Source organism: Sebastes fasciatus, chromosome 2 (genome assembly GCF_043250625.1).
Source record: "Sebastes fasciatus isolate fSebFas1 chromosome 2, fSebFas1.pri, whole genome shotgun sequence".
NCBI lineage: Eukaryota > Metazoa > Chordata > Actinopteri > Perciformes > Sebastidae > Sebastes > Sebastes fasciatus.
Window position 1 is genome coordinate 11,298,208 of NC_133796.1, and position 23,155 is coordinate 11,321,362.

Consider the following 23,155-nt stretch of genomic DNA (forward strand, 5'->3'; position numbering starts at 1 on the left):
TATAGTGAGTGAAAAGTTTATTCCACGAAAATGAAAACAAACAAAAATATATCCACATGACAAATCTTGGACTAACAACGGCCCAATTCCGCTGGAAAATAACTGAACTGTGGTCTACAATCTGTGGTCAGAAAAATTGTTGCTTCCCATCCTGCTCCACAGAAGCCTAACTCGCAATAACACACACTTAAAGGGAAACGCCCAAATTGTCCAATAGCAGGACGACTAGAGGAGCACATCTTAACAGGGCAAAACACACATCATTGAGTCTAAATGGATCAAAGCCCATTCTATGACATGACTAATTGACCTAAATTCTAATGTATGTCAAACATTTTTGATGGCATAACACAGTGTACCTTTTAAATGATAATCAAATGCAAAAAAATATAAATAATACAATATGGCTCTTACATAATAAGTATCATGTTTGCCACAGAGTTTATTTTCTGCAATAATCCAAAACCCAATGGAAAAATCCCATTGGCTTTTTGTCAAGGGAGCCCATTGCCATGCTAACTTCCTGGTTGGCCTACAAAAATACGTCATCCCTGGAGCACTCTATTGCCGGTCAACGCTAAAATGTAATACAACACTCGCCCAAGTAGAGGAGAGTCATAAAGTCATAAAATGGACTCAGTAATGCCGGTTACACACAGCGATACTTTCCTAAAGTTTGCTAACATTAGCCACCATAAACTACTGATCTTACCAGAACAAGTAAGGCTGAAGCAGCAGAATCTGAGTATGTTTTATTGCTTATTAATTCAACTTTCATTTATAAAAGGACTATTGAGTTATTACTTCTTTCAAAAGTTACAACATTTCACTTTAAAGACATTTCCATTTGTTATCGTTCCCTATTCCTCATGTTTCTGCTGTTGTCCTTCCCTTGTATTTCCTGTTTGTTCTGTCAGTCTGTTTGTGTTTGTCTGAGCGTGGCACTCCATCCACACCTGCTGCTAATCAACCTGCACACCTGAGACCCGTCCACTCATCAAGCTCCTGCAGTATATCTACCACCAGCTCTACACTCACACATCATTCAGTTCACCAACGTGGTCCTGGGCTTGCCTCAGTTCTGTTTTTGGGTCCAAAGACATTAAATGAGCATAATAACACCATTAGGTAAACCTTTTCTGAGAGCGAGTGGAATGATGCACCCACAAGCAGGAAACAACAAACATGTCTTCTGGTGAGATACTATGTGTTTACTTCTTGTTTTACTGTGATAAAGCCCATTGTAATGTTTATCTGTGCCATACTAAATGTACAATGGCACAGGTAGAGAAGAGCCACAAAGTGACTCAATAATGCCAGTTATTACTCAGTAAAATCTATCTAAAGTTTGCTGACAGTACAGCTAACATTAGCTGGTTAACTTCTGTTTTGAATGTGTGTTTTGCGGTCAAAAAAGAGGACAGCTGTGTTGTTTATTTTTTGAAAAGTTACTAGTCTCACTTTTACTTTTATACCAGCCCTGACATTAATGACAGCGTATGTCAAACACAGCCAAACATGTTGGAGGACATTGAGGACATATTCCACCTATTGCTAACTAGCGTCCGACCTAATGTGACCAATATGTTTCAATGTCACTAAGTTAGATTAAAGTTAAAGTGCATGGGTTATTTTAAGAATATACTCACATATACACTATTAAAAACTGAAACAGGGTGTAAAGAAATTAGGAAGTGTCCTCTGAACTTAGAAAATCCTTGAAAAAGCTTAATATAAAACTCAAAGCAGAGTGTTATTGAAAGAATTTGCAAATTGAGGAGGACCTTTCTCCTAAAAAAACTCAAGCATGGGATTATCTACAATATATATTAAGTCTCAAATGTCACAAAACAATTTGTTGTGAAATGGCTTTTGGAATTAAAACCCTTCGTCATTCTTTGTCACTCGCTGCCGCCCCCCATCCCTCCTCTCCTCTGACCTTCACCCCATCATCTCCAGCCATCTCTCTCACATCCTTGTCTCACTCCTCTCACTTCCCAGCACTGCTCTATCTCATCCTCCTCTCCTCCGTTCACCCTCACACTGCCGTTTGTTTGCATCTATTCATGAAAGAGCATTTTCCGGTTTTCTCATTCCATTTAAGCTCAGCCAGCACTAACCCATTGTGCTCTGATGTTCCTCTCAGGCAAGAGGTCTAAATCAGGCAGGGAGGACGGGGGAGGGATGGAAGGATGGAGGGAGGAAGGGAGGGAGGATGGTAGGGATTTGAGGGAGGGCTGGTGGGTGAGGAAGGAGGGTGGAGGGAGGATAAGAAGGAAGGGTTAGAAGAGAGTGAGAGAAGCGAATGAGTGAGAGAAGCGAATGTGTGAGAGCAGTGAGGGAGAGGTGTAAGAGAAGTACAAGGGGAAAGAAAAGCTAAATAAGCAGAGACATTACAGCGCCTGAGCGGGCTGAGCAGCCAGCCATATGCTCATAATGTGGACTCAAATCTCACCCATGACCTTTCCTGCTTGCCATCTTCTCTCTCCTGCCTCTTGCATGTCTCCCGAAAATACAACTGGCTCTTGTAAAATGACAATTTTCCTTATATAACATACTAATATATCTCATTATTGTCACTACATTTACTACGAGTTGTTGCAGCTAAGGGTCATTTTAACAACTTAATTAAATGTGGATAAAAAATCCCCTCCTCTTAATCATTTGACGTCCAACACACAGATGATATCACAGGCCGTCTCGCTGTGCAGCATCTCAGCCCACTCTGTACAGCCCAGCGGGTACAGCATGGCAATAAAGCTGCAACGCTTATAAGGTTTAAACCCACCGGAGCTACTTACACTAAATCAAGTTCATGCATTTGAATGCACAGAATTGGAGCATGCTAATATTAATACTAGACTGCGCATACATGGAGATAGGCGCGGCATTTGATGTAGGCCGGTTTCTTTAAAGTGGTTTTAACAGGTTGGCAGCAGTTTTACAGAAAATAAAGAACACTTAATGCAGTGTGTGGATTATTAAAAAAACACTTGAGAACAGATGTGTGTAAATGGGAGTATTATAACAGCACTGCAGTTTGCAGGATTGTGGGTAAAGGGGGGAAAACAAATTAAATCAATGACTGACATGGTGACACACAAGATGAGAAGTTTAAAGACTGTCAATCTGGACTTAAATGTTCTCTAAACGATATCCATAACGTTAATATAGCAGCAGACAACTATTTAGTGGAGTAATGTCTACCTGAGCAGAGAATGAAGTCACTTTCCCTCTGTGTAATCCAAGCTTCTCCTCGCTTTGTTGACCCAGCCGGGCTGGCCGCGGGTGACTTTTAGTGGACGTGAGCATGCCCCACTGGCTAGCTCAAGATATAGATATGCTCCCTATCTCGCATTTAGCACCTTTTTAAAATGTGCATAGACAAGATGGCCAAAAGTAAGACGATAAGCAAACAACCTGGATGCACTCTTTTGCTCTCATTCAGCCACAGGTGCCTTGGTGAGGTTGACCACAGGTGTTAAGGTCAACATTGCAGTTTGTCTGCTGTGTTTGCTGAGGTTGAGGTCAGGGCTCTGTGCAGGCCACATCAATCTGTGAAAACAATTCCTTTTTTAACCTAACTTTGTGCATTAGGGCATGTTGAAACAGGAAAGTGCCATCCCCAGTTGGTAGCACAGTTCACTGTCTTAATTATCATGGCATGCTGTAACATTATTTAATTAAATGGAATTAAGAGGCCTAGCCCAAACCATTTGCTCGTCTACTGCTGCTTCGATCAGGTAGTTTGTTTGTGCTGTTGTGTGACTTTGGTGAATCCGAACTAAACCAATGTTACACAATAACACAAACTAACCGATCGAGGCAGCAATAGACCAGCAAGAGTAGTTGAATCTGGTTGCTTTGGTGTGAGCATAGATAAACGGCTTCAGTTCCCCATTGGAAACATGAACTGTATAGCTGTGTCATGGCAAGGTAAACCAGTGAAAATATGCTAAATATAGCATACACTGAAACTAGATGGCGAAAATATGTTTTGCTGCTGGCCCCATCTACAGCAGTACATTGCTTTGCTTTGTGCGGTAACTCCTGTCTGCTTCTCCAAGCTGGGGTCGTACCGTCCGTCGTCTACTGTAGCTAGTACACCGATTATGGATAAGTACCTCATACAACCCCACTTCAAAACACCTGAATTTTCCCTTTAGATACAGAAAAGTATGTGGAAAAGGGGTACACATCTGTGGCCTGGTTAGATGGTTAGAAGGAGACTCCCTATCTGCTAACTGCCTGGCATTTGTGTAGGTTCTTGATCTAGCTTCTGTCTCTGGAGTCTGGTGACAGGAGCTTCTATTAATTTGATATCCTGTTGTTAATTCTCGATCTTCTCTTAATGAGGCTTCCTCAGCAGCTGGAGGTGTCCTCTCTGAAGGGTTTTTGACGTCTCAGCACAGCAGCTATCAGAAACAATACTGTATCGTCTTTGTACTCAGCATCATTCATGTTTTGCTCGTTTCAGCTTTTAATAAAACACTGTTTAGTGGCTGGCAGAGGACATACTTCAGTCTTGCGTGTTGTGGAAGAGTTCACGGCAACAATGTCTCTCAGCAGTTCCATTTATTTCAGTGATGATTTGTCTTTCTGATTTCTGCATCGCAGTCCCAGACCCGTCTGCTCGCAATTTTAGAGGCAGCTGTTCTGCAATGTTTCTGACCATTTTGGGCCTTTTTTTCTGTTCACACTCAATTTCACAACCAATTTCAGCCAATTCTCTGAACATTTGGGTTTCATCCTTTTGCACATTTCTCTGCTGTGAATTCTATCGCCGAGTGTGTCTCTTCGAAGCTTCTTCTCACACTTTCTATCATGCCAATGTGTAATTCGAATCCCAGTCTGCGTCCCTGTTTTCAGTCATCTCTTTTTCCAGTAAATGGATTTTTTCTTTGTTGAAAAACTAATTTAGAGGCCACTGCCCCTCTGTGAAAATGTACACGTTAAATCTACAAGAAATCACTAAATGCATGCTTCTATACTGTAATAACAAAAATACAGACTTTAAAATGCTCACCCAGAATATTTTTCATATTAATATCTTATCTATTGACGCCAGATTGTTGAGGAATGATAAAAATGTCTAAACATTGAAATGGATAAATAGACTGTTACTCATCAACGTTTATTGAAACAAGCTGGAAAGGAAAACAAGTTAGATTTTATCTGAGCATGTGCTCCAGTAACAAGAATACAGTATAAATATAAGCAGCTGTATGTCAGAGAAAACAAAAAGCATTAAATCTGTGGTGACAGTGACGAATCTCAAGAGGAAGATTTACACACATCAACTTTAATATAGCTTTAAAGGGACAGTATGCCCAAATACCAACAAAAACATATCTTGTCATGTGTGATATCTATACATGTAGATATGGACAGATAAAATAAATATAGATTTCAATGTATGCCGGGTTTAGTTGGTTTTAAAATATCTGTCTCTGAGAGTTCTGACATACAATTGAGGGGAATAGAGATAAATATTAAACAGCAACATCTCTTTCCTGAAACAGTGTACCCATTTCTCTGGATAATCCACACAGACTGTGAACAGTTTTCAACTACTTTCTACCAAAGAGACAATGTGTTCTGTGGATTATCCAGACTAGCAGGGACACCAATTCTGGTGAGACATGTAGCTGTGATTTTTAAATATAATTATTTCAGTATGGTGGTTTTTTTTATGCCTCTGCACTGCCGACAGCCGTGACCAGAGGCATTATGCTTTCGGGTTATCCATCCAAACCATTCTCGTGAAGCGATATCTCAGGAACACCTTGGAGGGAATTTCTTCAAACTAGGTGTCCGCTTAGACTTAAGGATGAACTGATTAGATTTTGGTGGCCAAAGGTCACTGTGACCTTACGTCTTGTGAAAGCAATATCTCAGGAAAGCCTAGAGGGAATTGTATTGCATCTGACACAAACGTCCACTTGGACTCAAGGATGACAAGATTACAATTCAGAGCTCAAAGGTCACGGTGACATTTTTGGCCATAACTCAAGAATTCATACTTTAGTTATGACAATTTCCCACAAATGTCTAACAGGATAAAATGATGAAGTGATGACATTTTGGACAGACATGAATGTAAACTGCAAACTTGACTTGTTGGCGGAGGAATACAACCGCAAGGCGGTAATTCTAATTTTGTATTTGGTTGAACCAAGCCTTCCAGGGTAACATTTACAGTCTCAGACCCAGTTTGATGCAGCTCTAAATGTCAAGTTCAAAAGTTTAAATGGGCTTCTTTTGCTCTGTTTCAGAGCCATAATGTTCAGCTCATGAGGAAGTAGTTGATGTTAGCTGGGGGGACAGTTGCCGGGCTGACATGCGGTGTAGTTCAACACCTCCTAGACAGCCCGCGGGGCATCAAACCACCACCGTTGGGGTGACTCGCTCGCCACCATATGGTGCCGCGCTACTGTGACCCCACCTGTCTGTTCGATCTCTGGTCAGGAGCTGACGCAGGGAGAAATAAATCCTAACAAATCATCAGCCTATCCATATGGCGCCGGATGCTTTCTTGATTTTGTCATGGAGTACACAGAGCACTTTTCACTTCTAATGGGATTAGCGTGATATTTTGTCATCTCACGAGGGGGCCGCCACTCACACACTGCTTTCCTTAAGACAGGCATCCCAGTGAGTTGGTAATGGCGTCATCTCCGCCATGTGTGAATTAAAAAAAAAAAACTCCCTGGATGCGCATATTGTTTGCTGCGGGGCACATTTGTTTGATGGGTCTAATCCCTTGACTAAAGAAACAAAGGTGTAACATTCGGCTGCTTAGGATCAGCGAGTGTGTGTGTGTATGTGATGATGTACATAAACCCATCTCCCCCAATCCCACACAGGCTCCTAATCCTAGAAGATCAAGTGTAACCAGGCTGGAAGTGTGACTGGGCGGGAGCCAGCAGGATGCTTTGGGTTATGTTGACTCACACCGTGATCCCTCCTGCCTCACAACAACCACAGTATGTCACGCTTCTGTAACCTTTTGTTGCCTCAAACATTCCTCTTATTTGTATTCAAAGGCCAAATGTTCTCTTATCTTGCATGCACAACCTGTATTTTTCATCATCGTTCTACATCTGCATTGTTTTCCTCCATTATTCATGACTTATTTTTCACCAATGAGATTTTGACTGATAGCAGAAAAACCGAGACTAAACACAGATGTTTATGCCGGAAGGGAAAGTAACGTGTCAGGTTCGTGTGCAGCCATGCACGGCTTCCACAGTAAACATCTGTGTGAAGGCTTTGCATGCACTTATGCTTCATATATGCGTAACATAGAAATGTTAATTGTCACAGTACAGTAGGCAGTAAAATGAGATGAGCACAAACAAGAGCCAGGGAGCATTGACATGAGCCTATTTCTAAATCAGGTACTGTGCATAATGTTTGTTTTTTTCTGTATTTGACCGTGAAGGTCTCATTTCACTCCCACATGCTTTTATTTAACAAACAGCTGATTGTGTCCTATTTAGTCAGAGAAGCACTCAAAAATATCCTGTAATGTGAAACAATTTTACTGATCATGACATTTTATTTAGACGAGAGTGTGAAGTCAGTCTTATTTCAGTTTCTGATATTATTTACAAGTAGGGCTGTCCCCTCTTTGTCGATTAGTCGACTAATCAGTCGTTTTGATCTTAGTCGACTACGATTTCTGTAGTTGATTCTGTAGTCATTTTCATTCCCCCTGAGCCAGTCCGTCCGTCCAACCATCCGTCCGTCCCATTTACGTGAATGCGATATCTCATTATCTTATATCTCATTTCTTGAGGGAATTTCTTCAAATCTGGCACAAATGTCCATTTTACCTCAAGTATGAACTGATTTGATTTTTGTGGTCAAAGGTCAAGGTCATGGTGACCTCACAAAACCTGTTTTTGGCCATAATTCAAGAATTCATATGTTAATTATGACAATTTCACACAAATGTCTAACAGAATAAAATGATGAAGTGATGACATTTTGGACAGACATGGATGTAACTGCAAACTTGACTGGTTGGTGGAGGCATACAACCGCGAGTCGGTAATTCTAATTTTGTAATTGGTTGAACCAAGCCTTCCAGGGTAACATTTTATAGTCTCAGACCGAGTCTGATGCAGCTCTAAATGTCAAGTTCAAAAGTTTAAGTGGGCTTCTTTTGTTCTGTTTCAGAGCCATAATGTTCAGCTCATGAGGAAGTAGTTGATGTTAGCTGGGGGGACAGTAGCCGGGCTGACATGCGGTGTAGTTCAACACCTCCTAGACAGCCCGTGGGGCATCAAACCACCACCGTTGGGGTGACTCGCCCGCCACCATATGGTGCCGCGCTGCTGTGACCCAATTAATAAATTATGACAATTTCACACAAATGTCTAACAGAATAAAATGATGAAGTGATGACATTTTGAACAGACATGGATGTAACTGCAACTTGACTGGTTGGTGGAGCTATACAACCGCGAGTCGGTAATTCTAGTTTTTGCTTTTTTTCCCAAGAATCTAATGAGCACATCTTTGGTAAACACATGATTAAAGTGGTGCTGTTGTGTGATTCTTTGTAGAGAAGTTTTACAGATCTGTCGATTAAATCAATTTATGGATTAGACGACAAAATCGCATGAGTGTTAGCCGACTAAGAATTTCTTTGATCGAGGACAGTCCTAGTAACAAAGCATTTTTTTTACGAATTGATACCCATGGTCATATTTTAGGTTATTATTTGGTGAATTGAATTATTTGGTAAATCTTCTGAGCCCTCTGACTGTAACCCTGACCTAACGTACCTTTTTAACATGCTTTTGAATACTACTCTCACCTGCTTGGGTTAACCTACATTGGCTTGGTGGGCAGGTTCATCTGAATGATCAGTTGTCCAGCCACCATCAATGATTACCTATTTCCACTAGTTTCACAAGTGCCCAAGTGTCAGACATTTTTCCACACATGATTCATGTCTTACAAAAGCCGAGCACTCAAACAAAACTCTAAAGAAAGCTACCACTGTCCAACATCAGTCTCGGAGCCACATGCGACTAAACAGCATGTTGCCATCACAGACCCAACAAGCCTCTCCAGCACTCCTAGCAAGCAACAGACCACACAGACTGTAATGAAAAGATCCTCTACCTTGTCATCTTCGTCTTCGTACTAAGGAAACTGATGTCAGTGTATCACAATAAGGGGGTGAATTTGGTGCAACAACACCTCTGTTAGAAGCTCTTACAAGAGGAGACTCTGCTCTCACTTTTAAGGCCATCGAGATTGTTCGGTGAGGCTCAGCTGCCAGAACATGTCATCATGTGAAGGCTGTAGTCCTCTTTACGTCAATGTATGAACTTCACCATTAAGCCTGTGTGTGTATGTGTATACATCATCTTGGTTTCAACCCTCCTGCTGGAGCACCTGTAGTCAGGGCTCAGTGATAATCCATGAAAAAAAAGTGAGTGAGTGAGACCTGTGCTGCATGGGAACAGATCCCATGGGTGTGAAAACCAAAAGCGCAAAAAGATATAATTTGATGTTGAAACATGCTGGTTAGGCAAATTCTTTATTTTTATTAAATTTCACAGAGATTACAGTTTGGATCTCATTCACCGCGTTACGTTTCAATCTATTCACCGGTGGCGGCTTTGAAGTTGGAGAGAGAGATTTAAAAGCGAGGCAGGTATAGGCTAACAGGGCCTCTCTAAGCCTGTGACAAAAAAGACACTGAGACGCTCTGTGTCTCCTCCTGATCCACAGGGACGGGGAAAGTAGGCCAGGCTCGGTGTCAGACTGCTGCGAGGATCAGGACGCCAGAGTTGTTGACTTGTAATCAAAGTTCCTTTTCACAGTTTGGATGTCAAGAATCTCAAAGAGAGAGAGAGATTTAAAATATTCCTCACACACACACACATAGGTCATATTTTTAGAAGTAAGACTTTCCAGCTGAACACTGCGTCACCCAGTGTCATCACCAGCCTTTTTTTAATAAATCATCTTTTCTGGTGGTTGAACTATTCACCCGCCTACCCCATCATCAAACACAGAAAACATGAGAGGAAGCAGCACATAAAAACCTATAGGAGGCCCTAATAAGCATAAGACACTAATATTATAAACTCACTACAGATACATGAGTCACTACAGGAGTATTATGGTGATGCAACGTGAGACTCAAATTTCTAATTTTAGGATGCCAGCTCCAGTTTTCTGAATGGTAGGGGCTAAGGGATATTAATAAGGACACTGAATGCAGCCTCAGACTGAAAGATGCATTTACAGCTCCATCATGTTCAGTAGAAATGAGCTTGTTGTTGTAGGCTACACCAAGCAAACCCTACTAGGGATAAGAGAGCGACTCATCACTTCTAAGTGATTAGCCCAAGCATGCCAGTGGGTTAACAGACAGCCATTTCATTTGACTAATTTGCAATTAGGAAGCTCTTTGTGTGTTGACAAACTGCTCCAGCGCGCACATGACCCTGAGAGAGAGACAGAGGCACCAAAACAGCCAGGAGACACTGAGGAGGCTCGTCACGTGTTGTTTGTCCCCCCCTCCGGAGTCCATGCCAGACTCCGTCGCAGAGCAGTGGCGGCTGGTGAAAGTCTTTTTTGGTGGGGCTGTGCCACATCCAATCAATTTCAGCAAACATCCTGGTATGATTTAATGCAAAAAAAAGTGAAGGTATCAAAAACACATAACTACTTTGCAGTTAAATAATGAATAATTATTTTATTCCAACAGGAAGAGTAAATAATGCTTTGAAAAACGCAACAGTATAAAATGTATTCAGTGGTGGAATGTAACTAAGTACTTAAAGGGACTGTTTGTAACTTTTTACACGTATAAATGTACCGGGTCGGGATCCCATGCGCGCTCGCGTGTGGCCGGAGTCCCTGCTCCTCTGCCTGCTCGCCTCACTCACACAGCACGCGTTCTCGCTGTCTCGCTCCACTTCTAGACGTGAACGCGCGCTCACTACACACTGCAGAAGAGTTAGTTTAGCTCTGAGAATATCTAGTGAATGTACAGTGGACGTTTGTGCAGAAATAAATGCTGCAGCTCCTCCAGACCAACAGAGGTTTTACGTGTCTTGTGAAGTGACGGGGCTCCGCAGCGAGAAACGTTATTGTCTCCGACCGGGTGACGGTGTCTCCCTCCGGGCGCAGTCGGGAGGCGATAACGTTTCTCTTCCTGCTTCAGCCCTGGCACCGACCCGCTTTTCCTGCTTCAGCCCCGGAGGCTGAAGCAGGAAAAGTCAACACTAGTATCAGCATTGATTCATGGAGAAACCTCTGTCTGGTCAGCTAACATTACTGCCAAGCAGGTGAAATATAGTGATATGTGGTTTTAGCTGACGTGTGTCGCCTCACTGTTTTGAGCGATGCTCGTTCATGTCTATTTAGAGCGAGCACAAGCGCGAGCCGGACACTGACTTTCGTTGACTTAACGGCCAGAGGTGTCGCTGTTAACAAGCAATTCTGAAAGTTACAAATAGTCCCTTTAATACAAAATATAATCACATTACAATCAAATTACACATATTACTGGGTGCATTCCATATTTAAACACAAATATTGACAATTTGTATAATTTTTATTATTATTAGTAGTAGTAATAGTAGTAATAATGTTTTTTTGTGTGTGACTCAGGCACTCTATTGGCCGGCCGCCACTGATCGCAGAGTTATAATCAGACGCTGAAATCACGGTGGAGTATGGCAAGCCGTTTGAGCATTTATTCCATATCCTTGATATCAGACGTCAGTGTCCTCCACTAGTTCGGTCTTTGTCAGCACTAGTTGGACATTTGAACGCACTAGTTGGCCATTTTGTCTCACTAGTTGAACAAAAACTCTTACTAGTCACTGTTTTTCAGCAACTAGTGGCCATTTTATCCAACTAGTTCCAACAGAAGCCTTACTAGTGAGACTGTATACCACACTAGTAGGACCAAAGTCCCAACTAGTCAGCTTTTTGACACACTAGTGGACCTCTGGACCCAACTAGTAACGCCGACAGTCTTACTAGTTAACTAGTAAGCTGCAAAAGCTTTGACATGTTAACTAGTAAAGGACATTCACCTCACTAGTTAACTATTAAGGTCAAAAAGACCTTCACTAGTGCAACTAGTGGGCATTTTTTACCTTACTAGTTAACTAGTGAACATTTTGAGCAACACCAGTTAACTAGTGCAGGAAATTGTAGGTCACTAGTTAACTAGTAAGCTGCAAAAGCTTTGACATGTTAACTCATAAAGGACATTCACCTCACTAGTTAACTAGTGACCTACAATTTCCTGCACTAGTTAACTAGTGAGGGCCAAAATGCTCACTAGTTAACTAGTTAAAGCATTTTTGACCTTACTAGTTAACTAGTGAGGCTCAAAATGTTCACTAGTTAACTTGTGAGGCTCAACATGTTCACTAGTTAACTAGTATGAGAAAAAAGTCCAGTAGTTGCACTAGTGAAGATCTTTTTTTACTTTACTAGTTAACTAGTGCAGGCCAAAAAGAGCCACTAGTTGCTGAAAAACAGTGACTAGTAAGAGTTTTTGTTCAACTAGTAAGACAAAATGTCCAACTAGTGCTGACAAAGACCGAACTAGTGGAGGACACTGACGTCTGATATCAAGGATATGGAATAAATGCTCAAACGGCTTGCCATAGTGGAGCAGCCCACGATGATGCAGACGCGCGCCTCCTCTCCTCTCCATCCTTCCATGCAAGCGCACACGCAGTCCGGCGGTGCCTGGGATTGGATGGAGGTGGAGGGAGTGGTGGCTGCAGGACGGAGTCACAGGATTGGTAGAGTTCAGCGCCAAACTTGTTGACTCATAACTAGAGCAGCTCTCCTCTCCATCCTTCCACGGCGCGGAGCGGAGCGGAGCTGTCCAGGACCAGCGGTGCTGAAAGCTGCTTCCAGCTTCCAGACGCGCCTCTTGGAATAAACATTTTTACATTTCACAAGTTACATGCGCTTTGGTTTGAGCGTCACTTGAAGGGATATTTATCCAAAGCCACCAACTTCTCATCCAGATCATCACACATACAGAGGAGTCTCCGAGGTGCAGCCATGGCTTTCATGGTGAAACACATGGTGGGAGGACAGCTGAAGAACCTGACTGGAGGACTGACGGAGGAGAAACCAGAAGCAGAGAAATCAGACGCCGCCGCGCAGGGCATGACTCAAGAGGAATTTGAACAATACACGCAGCAGCTAGAGGAGGAAAAGTAAGTATTCAAATTCATCTTTATTGACAGACTCTAAGTCCATTAAAAAAAACAGAATTTCGATAGGTTTTTCATATTTATCCACTTTGCAGGAGAGAAAGACATGTTAAGCGAGTTTAGTGATGAAAACTGCATTGAATTGAGCTCAGAATGAAGATTTGATACTTGGAGGCGAATTCTAATGTAAAATTTGAGGAAATTAATGTTCCCTTTCATATTCATCCTGTTTTGTATGTTTCCAGTATAAGAGATGTGTTTCTGTGAAGACATCTTTTTCATATTAATCCACTTTGCAGTGTTTCTTGAATGGAAACTGCCACTTTTTATTTATAAAAGACAGTTATACCAGTGTTTCCGCAGGGCTGACTGGTATCGTATAACACTAAAACGAGGATTTGACAGTATTGACATATAAATGTATACATCAGGTTTCTCAACAGAGCCTGGAAAGTGTTGACAGCTGCATTACAGAACAGCTCGCTTGCACTACACCACCTGGGTTTCTTAAGTAATATCCGCATGCATTCATTGTAGGCAACCTGCAGCTTATGCATGCTTATGCCTTTTTAAACTTGGCCCACAGGGGGGCAGTATGATTGAAGCTTTGTTGTGATGTGTGAAGTTGTAATGAAAAACCTATCACTGTTAAGAATTTCCCAGTAAAGAACTGAGAGCAGGGTTTGCCTTTATGTTGCTGTAAAATTACCATTATTATACTGTCGCTGAAATGTACAGCTTTGTACTGTTAATGAAAAATACAGTTTGAACTTTATTAATTTTACAGTTAATTTACTGTTTAAAGATACATTATATAGCTGTTTTTCCACATTTCTTTTACATTATCTTACTGATTTGTTTCAATGCACGATTTAGGTTGTATTTTTTACATACAACATTATTTTGTGCCTAGATGCATAGACTTAGCAGGTTACAGACATAGGAATAGTCACACTAAATACAATTAGAGGCACTTGTTAGGAAAAAGGCTATAATAGACTTGTTGACACTTTTCCCAAAATGTATGCCTATAGCTGGCTACAAGCACAGAATGCAAACCAGAACAACATGTGAGTGAAGAACTGAGCTAATTCACTGATTTTACAATCATGTACAATGTACAAGCCTCACATGTGCAGATCAGGTCCCAGAATTAAAAAAATACTGCATGAAACTGTTACTGATGATACTTTAGACAGTTGATCAGCAGTAAAGTGCTGTTTTTTAAGAATGCATTATAGTTCAGTTAAAGTAATTTAACAGGTTTTCTTTTGTATTAACAGTAAAGCACTGTTTTTAGCAATAACAGGTTAATACTGTTGAAATCCTGATGTAAATTAAAAGCAATTGTTTACAGTGTATGTGTAGGGGGAAAGCGTGGCATATATAATAAACAGTGCTGCGTTTTTCTGTGTGTGTAAGTAAATGAGCACAGCGTTTCCAAAGTGCGCGCTTTTTTACGCATCAATGCAAATAAGATGAGCGCTCCTCACACAGCTGCTCCTCTCGCCCAGGGAGATCTCTACGTCTCTTATAGCTTTGGCACAAATGAGTAGCAACGTTTTTAATTTGGGATTCCTGGAATCATTGTTCCACGGAAATGTCTACAGGGATTCATGCCTGGAGGCGAAACGTGTTCCTATATTGTATAATGAGCCAGACTGTGTGGTAAATAAAGTAAAACCTCTATTTGGATATTATCAGAGAGCAAACATTCAACAGTATTTACAATAGTTTCTTTATTAGCAGACTTTCATCATCCATATATAGCCAATATAAGTTACTACTCAAGATGGGGGCGATTCTCCTATACAAATGTATTGCAGCTTAGAAAAGTGGATATATTGAATTTGGAATGACCTCTATTATATCTCTAATTTCCTGTTTTTAGTTTGTTTTGTATATATATTTTTACAGCTGTGGTTCCAGGTGTGCACCATTGAATTGGTTTGTGTGTGGTAAATCAAGTAAAACCTCTATTTGGATATTATCAGAGGGCAAACACTCAACAGTATAAACTATTTTTTTTTCATTATTAGCAGACTTTCATCATCCATATATAGCCAATATAAGTTACTACTCAAGATGGTGGCGATTCTCCTATACAAATGTATTGCAGCTTATAGAAAAGTGGATATATTTATATTATATAATGGTATGACCTCTTATTATATCTCTAATTTCGTGTTTTTATTTTATTTTGGATATATATTTTTACAGCTGTGATTCCAGCTGTGTGCACCATTGAGTTATTTTGTCAGGCTTGCTTTTATCATTTAAATCTTTGCTCTGTGTCTCACCTGCAAAAGTGAATCCTTTACATGTTAATGTGTCCTAATTTACATAATTTGTTGTGGTGCTTATCTCCTGAGCGCACTGGGGGAGACAATGTAAGGTAACAACAAGGTCATTTGGCAAACAGAGTTCAGCCAGCAGACAGCATCTCACTATTGATTAGTGTGATGCTTTTCCCTTGGAGCAGGACTCAGCATCACATATCAGATGTACACTGTCCTGCTTATACAATAAGTCACCATAGATTCACAATGTGGTATAAAGAATTCAGACTTTTTCAGTTAAATGGTAGATTCTTTATGTATTTCAGTTTACACAATTTGTAGGCATCTAAAGTGGCTCTCTGCTGATAGGAGCACACCTTATAAAGACCAATCCCTGTGTTCATTCTCATCAACACAAACACATTTGATGAACACTTTTATCTAAAGTGCCTCCATGTTGCAGGCATTTTAAGCGTGAGTGGGAGGTGAAGTCCTAACAGCATTAACACACCGCTCCGCCCACTGAGCTCTACAGGAGGCCTGGTGAGATGCTTAACGCTTTGCCGTCGTAATGTGACCTTCAGTAGAAGTGAGTTATTAGTCAGAGGTGCTAAACATGAGCATAGATCACCGAGAAGCCCATACTGCCCCGATTAAAGCAGAATAAGGGTTGGGGGGTTGGGGGGGTGCTCACACTGGCATGTCACATGTAGACATTTTATCACCCTCAGCACCCGGGCCACAGTGACAACCCTGGTCATCTGATGCCCTTGAGAGGGGAAGACACAAAGCTGTGCTCATTGGCTGCAAGTGAGCGCTGCACTAAACCCGTGCGCCATTCAACGTTTGGCCCACTCATGTTAATACAAAGTGAACTCAGGCTCACACGGCATCTCCAGATAGAACGACCTTCCCTCTGACACATTGGGTACAAACACTTTGCAAACCGTGCCCGTGGTCCTCCAGCGTCCCCACGCCTTTTAGAATTATGTACAATGCATCCTCTGCCACTGTAGCTGTGAAGAATGTCATCTATGGTGTTTATTATTTATGATAAGCACATACAGTGTTTCACTGACTCTAATAAAATGTGGTCTTTTGTCACTGGATTGGTGCTGGGTTTGGCCTCAGGCCATACAAGCAAGTTTGTCAAGCATCATGTCATGTTGTTGACTCATGATGTTAGAGGCATTTCAGCAGATTTAGCAATTTACGAGGGACAATTATGAACCTCACTGAAGCCATAAATATTCCAGTGACGTTGATTGGAGAGAGCATTGTCTGTAGTCTGCCCTCTGCTGGAGGCATCACATACTGTAGGCTGGATTGTTTGTTTACAAGAGACATCTCCTTACATTAGGGTTTCTACAAGACACATTTTAGAAATGCCTCAATACTGTACTTCTCTTGTATGCATAATCAGACTTAAGGCGATTATGAAGATGGTTGGAGTGTCATCTTTCATTTCTTAGACGGTTTGCCTTAAACTGCCCATTTTGCTGAGAGTTACGAAGCTCTTTTGTGGGTTTCCAGCCTGAAAAGATGAAAATGCCAGACATTTAAGTGCAGCTAATATGGAGGCAGACGGCAGTGCTGCACAGTGAGATAAATCCAGGATATGTATGGGGTGAGTTGACAGTTGAAAGTGGGGGGAGTGGTAGTGAGTCTGCAGTTAGTAGGTTACCTCTACTAGTACACATCCCTTGAGGACTAAAATCCCTCAGAGGAGCGCTGGGCTGACAGGATGCCACATCTGGTGCTCCTAAACATAAGCTGAACATCTCTTCCTGTTTTTTTTGTTTTTACCCCACAGCATCACTGATGCTGCTCCACCTTCTGCTGCCTCTACACTCTGTAGTTAGATTTAAGAGGAGACATGGTGATGCCAAGCTCAGCAGAAGCCCTAAGAGGCTCTTTAAGCAGCAGTAGGCAAGATTGGAGCAAATATAATTAAGTTATTTTTATAAAACCTTCACTATATCCTGACAGCAGTGTATGAGACAGGTAATCCAAAAAAGCATGTGCCTCTGGTGTTCTCCGGTGCTCCTAATGGCATCTTCAAGATTTCACAGACTAGAGGAAAACAACCAATTAGAGCCGAGCTGGAGTCTGCCGTCTCTAAGCAGCTGTCAATCACTCACAAACTCCGATCAAACAGTCAAATTAGGCAGCGCTGATCAAATATGAATCAATATTCTGTTACTGTAATGCCTATTTCTCACCTCAAATTTTTTTCAGAAAAATCTTGTAGTGTACTGTTTAGTTCTCATTTTACAGCTTAACAGTACACTACAAGATGTTTCTGAAAACATTTTAAGCGAGAAATAGGCATTACAGTAACAGAATATTGATTCATATTTGATCAGCGCTGCCTAGTTTGACCATTTGATCAGAGATTGCGAATGATTGACAGCTGCCTCCGTTGAATGAACATCCAATAGGAACACTCTCTCTCTCTGAAATGACCTGTAATTGGCCAAAGTCTCCCGTCATGGGCTAGATTTCCTAAAACCTGAAAAAAGAGCCATGAGGAGGTGCAGAAGTCTATTTTTTCCTCAGAGCACTTGAACTACAAAATGCTGAAAGTTTATTATGAAATTTTTGCCCAATGATGCCAAAAATATTCTACCTACCCTCATTTTAAAGCAGAGATACAACTACACATGGTAGTAATGAACATTCATTTTCTTATAATAAGTGTGGTTTGTTTGTATTGTATTCCCCTTTAAATGAATGGAGCTTGGAGTTAGCGTTGCTATTCCAAAGCTTCCCACAGGTTTAAGCATAAAAAAGACATTTCATAGCCAGCTTTGTTTGGAAACTGTGTTCCTCTACATCTGTATGTTCAGTGACACAGAGAAAAAATTGCCCAAATAAACTATTCTTCATCCTTTCTCGCAGACAAGAACGAGAAGCCTGTTTTGCCCAGAAGAAAGCTGAGAGGGCCACAGTTAGAAGTCATTTCCGGGACAAGTACAGACTACCAAAGGTAAACTAGTCCAGCTTTGCTTTTGTAAAGAAAAAGCTAAGACGATGCATCTTTGGATTGAAGGGCTGACCAAGCATGACACACATAAAAATGCTTCCAACAGGATCACTGCCTCTGTAAAACCCACACATTCTTGCAGCTTAGAACTATATTTCTACAAACTACACTGGGATATAAAAGCCTTTGTTCTAAATTTGTCCTGTTGGGTGTCTACCTCAGAACGAGACAGACGAGACCCAGATCCAACAAGCGGGGGACGACGTGGTGTTGCCCACAGAGCTGGCCAAGATGATCGCCGAGGACAACCAGGAGGAGACGCACAAGCAGTCGGTGCTGGGCCAGCTGTCCAACATCCAGAACGTGGACATGGACCAACTGAAAGACAAAGCCCAGGCCACACTGGAAGACCTCAAAAAGCAGACGGAGAATTGCAGTCTCATGTGATCTGGCCGACTCTTAAGTCCCAGAAGATTAGAGTTTTACTTGTACAAATATTTTTCAAAGGCAGAGCTGCTCTGGAGGTAGACGTGTTCTTATTGCTTTAGTGGAATGTCAGTCGGCAGAGCCACATAACAGTTTTTCTAGCTGTGCAGTTAGACGGAGGCCCTGCAGAAAAGAAAGTAGAAGACGAAGAAGCTGAAATGTGGGGCTCGTCTTACCAACTAGAAAGATTCATTCTTGCCATAGCGTCATAGAGGTGAGCTAGTTTAGCTATAGCTTTCCTGTTGACCTTCAGATATCCTAAAAGTCATGAATGTCATCCATATTTTTACTGAAATTAGCTAACTTGCACGCCGACACTTACTTGGCTCTCCCCATTGGGATTTAACCCATGAGATTATTTCTGCCTTTAGAGCAGCTCCTCCTCTGAGAAATATTAATCTATTAAATCCTTTACTCCCTTCATTCCCTAACCTCCCTCACTCTCTGTACCTCACGTGATCGGTGATAACACAATAGGATTCTGCAGCAGAGGTTTCAGGTGTGTGTGTGTGCAGGTTTTTATTGCTTCCAAATACACAGCAGATGATTTCACCGATGGATCACTGAGATCAGCTGCTTGGTGGCAATGAAAACACACTTATGACGCACACTCTTGTGAGGAGGCCATATGTGTGTGTTATGTTGAATTTGGGAGATTTGGCCATTTATTTGAGGAAAAATACGACGAAGGAGCCATTTGTGGAGTTTATATTCCACGTACAAAAGCACAAAATCATTTTAGAGCAACAAATGAGGCTGATTTTTGTCATAAGTAGCTTACTAATGTTGGCCCCCTGGTGCCCTGATTAAAGCTCCCTGTGAGCTGCATTAATCTTAGTTTTAATCTTTTACTAGACATATCATTACGAAGGCTTCTTTTTTTTATCGTACTTCAGCGTGCCTTGGACATCCGTACAAGGCTGTCTCCTCTAGAGCGCCAACATCTGTAAGCTACTTTTCACAAAGACGAAGAAAATAAGAAAGAGGAACATAAGAAATGATGTGCTGCATTTTTTTATGTTGTAAGAATTTCCAGTTGAAGGAACAGTGTGTAGCATTTAGGGGGATCTATTGGCAGAAATGGAATATAATATTAATAAGTATGTTTTCATTAGTGTATAATCACTTGAAAATAGAAATTGTGTTTTCGTTACTTTAGAATGAGCCATTTGTATCCACATACGGAGCCGGCCACCATGTTTCTACAGTAGCCCAGAACAGACAAACCAAACACTGGCTCTAGATAGGGCTGTTCGCGTTTTCACTTCTTTTGCGCTAGCCACTGTAGTTCTCCTACACGCTTGGCACACGGGAGAAATTTCAGTTGGTTGCAATCCTCAACCTCCCCAATAGATGCAGCCAGATCCTACACACTGCACCTTTAAATAACTGTTCTCCCAAATTTAACCTAGCATCAACTACATATAGGGAGAAAATCAGTGTTTGTGCTGCATCTAGAGGTTAAAGCTGCTCAGATGAGTGAAATGTAAATGCTTTAGAAGTTGTATGCCAAAGCCTTTAGTTGAAAACACTTTGACCAACATAAAGGAAATGGGCACAAATATGTCAAACTGTGTAACTGTGGTGTGAGTATAAATCCACATACAAATATTTATGTTGTGTAAGATGTACATGTATCAGCCGTTTGCCTATACTGTCGACAGCAGCGGGTCATTTCTTCGCTCTGTTTTCATCGACTCGCCGGGTCTCGTAGTGTTGTCACATGACCTTTGACCTGTCCTCCATCTCATTGACCCCCTGCGTCTCCGTGGTGCCGTTTTGTGCTGGTGGATTCGTGTTGTGTAGCCGATGTGATACGTCAAGTGGTGTCTCTGTAAAAAAAAAAAAACTCGTCCTGTGGCTGAGAGTGCTGGTCGTAGTGTCACACAGCACACAGTCACTGTGGGCTTTACTGCGTGATTCAGTATTCTGTCTGTTGTTTTCTAGCCAAACGTAAGTGACGGCGAATCAAGAAGTGGGGGGGGGGGGGGGGTGTTGTTGATGTTGTGTTACATCCATATACGCTACATTTTGACAGTGTTTGATTTGATGTAGCAGTGGTGCTGAGGGCGATGTCAGCGTTGATCTCATATCTGTCCCCGCTTTTCTTTGGGTACTTTATGATTCGAAAAGTTTTATTTTGAAGGAAATATGGGCAAAAGGTTGACGTTTTCTCTGTAGCCACGTTACTGCTGAATGAACGCTGAGGCAACACTTAAACATTTACAGTACAGTGGTTGTTGTCACGTGATAGACAAACAATATATTCAGAACATTCCAATAATATAAAGCAGAGGAAAAGTTGCAATAAGTCCTTTTATAATAGAGCTGTCATGTTCGATCATGAGACAATATTAATAGGTGGAACAGAAGCCATAAAGAAAACTGTTTGCTTTGTATGAGTGTGTGTGTGTGTGACTTGAAATAATAATTCAATAACTCAATAATAATAATAATATACAAAATGTATTTTTTTGTGTTGTCATCCTGTGGAACTGATTTTTCAGGAAAATGGCTGCCATGACACGCAGTTTTATTCTTCTCGTTCTTTGTTTGACAGTATCTCTATCATTCTGTCTCTGAAAGTATTTCAGTGATTTTTGAGTTTGAACTGCAATAAACAGATTTTTAGGATAATGAACCGTATTTCTGTTGTGTGTTTTTTTTTGCCCATGCAGAGCTGCAACTGTACTGTATGTGGCGAGTTGTCAGTAGTCTTACATTTGCAGCAACCAGAACACCAGGTGGAGACAAAAATACTCTCACAAATACAGAAGCACCCAAAAGGGAAGCTGTAGATCCAGACTGATAAGGTTATGATTGACGTGTCAGTTATGGGATGTTGTGGTCAGTTAGTAATAAAAAAGAGAAGTGATTTAGCGTTTAATAATCAAAACATCCTCATCCTGTGGCAACAGTGCAGTGATGGAATGAGTCAAATAATCCACATACTGTATACCAATGTGTCTGGTACAATGGGTTAATTCAATTCAAGCTGTGCTGAACTGCGTTATATCATTAAGTGAACAGTGTGTAACATTTCAGGGGATCGATTAGCAGAAATGGAATATAATATCCATAACTATGTTTTCTTTAGTGTTTAATCACCTGAAACTAAGAATTTTGTGTTTTTGTTACCTTAGAATGAGCCCTTCATATCTACATAGGGAGCGGGTTCTCTTCAAGGAGTCTGCCATGTTTCTACAGTACCCCAGAACGGACAAACCAAACGCTGGCTCTAGAGAGAGTCTTTCATGTTTTTACGTTACCTGAAGGCCACTGTAGTTCTCTGACATGAGCCGCAGAGTGCAAAACCGTGGTACCGCCAGCCGCCGTCTGACTTCCGTCGCTCCTAAAGTAGTGTTACTATGGTAAGGATGGCTTCTGAACGAGGCAAGCGGCGTTACCATGGTTTTGCACTCTGCGGCTCACGTTACCGCAGTCTTGGAAAGGGAGGAGTGAGCAGAGGGGTACTCCAGCCCATTGTCATTCCCAGGGCGTTAATTACAGAGGCTTTGTCACAGCCGTCGGCGTTTGGTACCGCCGCACACGGCACCCTTTAGCGCCGGTATGAAACACACCGGGCATTCCATTGACTATAATGTAAACCCATCCGCTGCATAAACGCTCTGAGAAAGTGCGCCGGGAGTGTGGTAACGTAGTTCATTGTACAAACTTAGTAGTTTTAAACCCAACCATGTATTTCTTTCCTAAACCTAACTAAGTGGTTTTGTTGCCTAAATCTAAAGTGATGCTGAGGGGTGTGACAAAGTGGCGGAATGCGACAAGTTGGGATGAGAATGTGTTGGATACTCAGTTGGTTGCAATTTGCAACCACACCACTAGATGTCGCCAAATCCGACACACTGTACCTTTAAAAACTGAACACCGTAAACTTTGTAGAGGTGGAATTTATGGTAGAGCTGTTGTATTGAATTGCATTAGCTTGGTCGGGTGTACCTAATAAAGTGGCCACTGTGAGTGTATAGTATGTATGTAGATGGATATGTAGAAGATGGACAAAATAATAGACACTGCTTTATGATGCTTATAATGTTGAGACGGTAAGACTTGGAAGTTACATAGCCTATTCTGGTGTTTCTGTTATTTTGTCCACCTGGACAGTTGGTCCAATGCTAATTATATGCCTCTTTTAGACACTGAACTGCAGTTTTTATCAG

General features: G+C 41.5%; 1 protein-coding gene across 2 annotated transcripts; it reads left to right on the plus strand.

Moving 5' to 3' along the window:
* Window positions 1-1,028: 1,028 nt before the first annotated feature.
* Window positions 1,029-21,615, plus strand: cplx3b (complexin 3b). 2 transcript variants are annotated; one of them, XM_074661651.1, is made up of 5 exons: window positions 1,029-1,195; window positions 6,867-6,986; window positions 13,032-13,226; window positions 18,404-18,491; window positions 18,711-21,615. In XM_074661651.1, the coding sequence occupies exons 2-5, from the start codon at window positions 6,931-6,933 to the stop codon at window positions 18,933-18,935; spliced, it is 564 nt and encodes a 187-aa protein (XP_074517752.1). In that variant the 5' UTR covers window positions 1,029-1,195; window positions 6,867-6,930; the 3' UTR covers window positions 18,936-21,615. The 2 variants fall into 2 exon arrangements, with proteins under 2 accessions (XP_074517752.1, XP_074517761.1); XM_074661660.1 differs by lacking the exons at window positions 1,029-1,195; window positions 6,867-6,986 and having other exon boundaries at window positions 12,665-13,226.
* The last annotated feature ends 1,540 nt before the right edge of the window (window positions 21,616-23,155 follow it).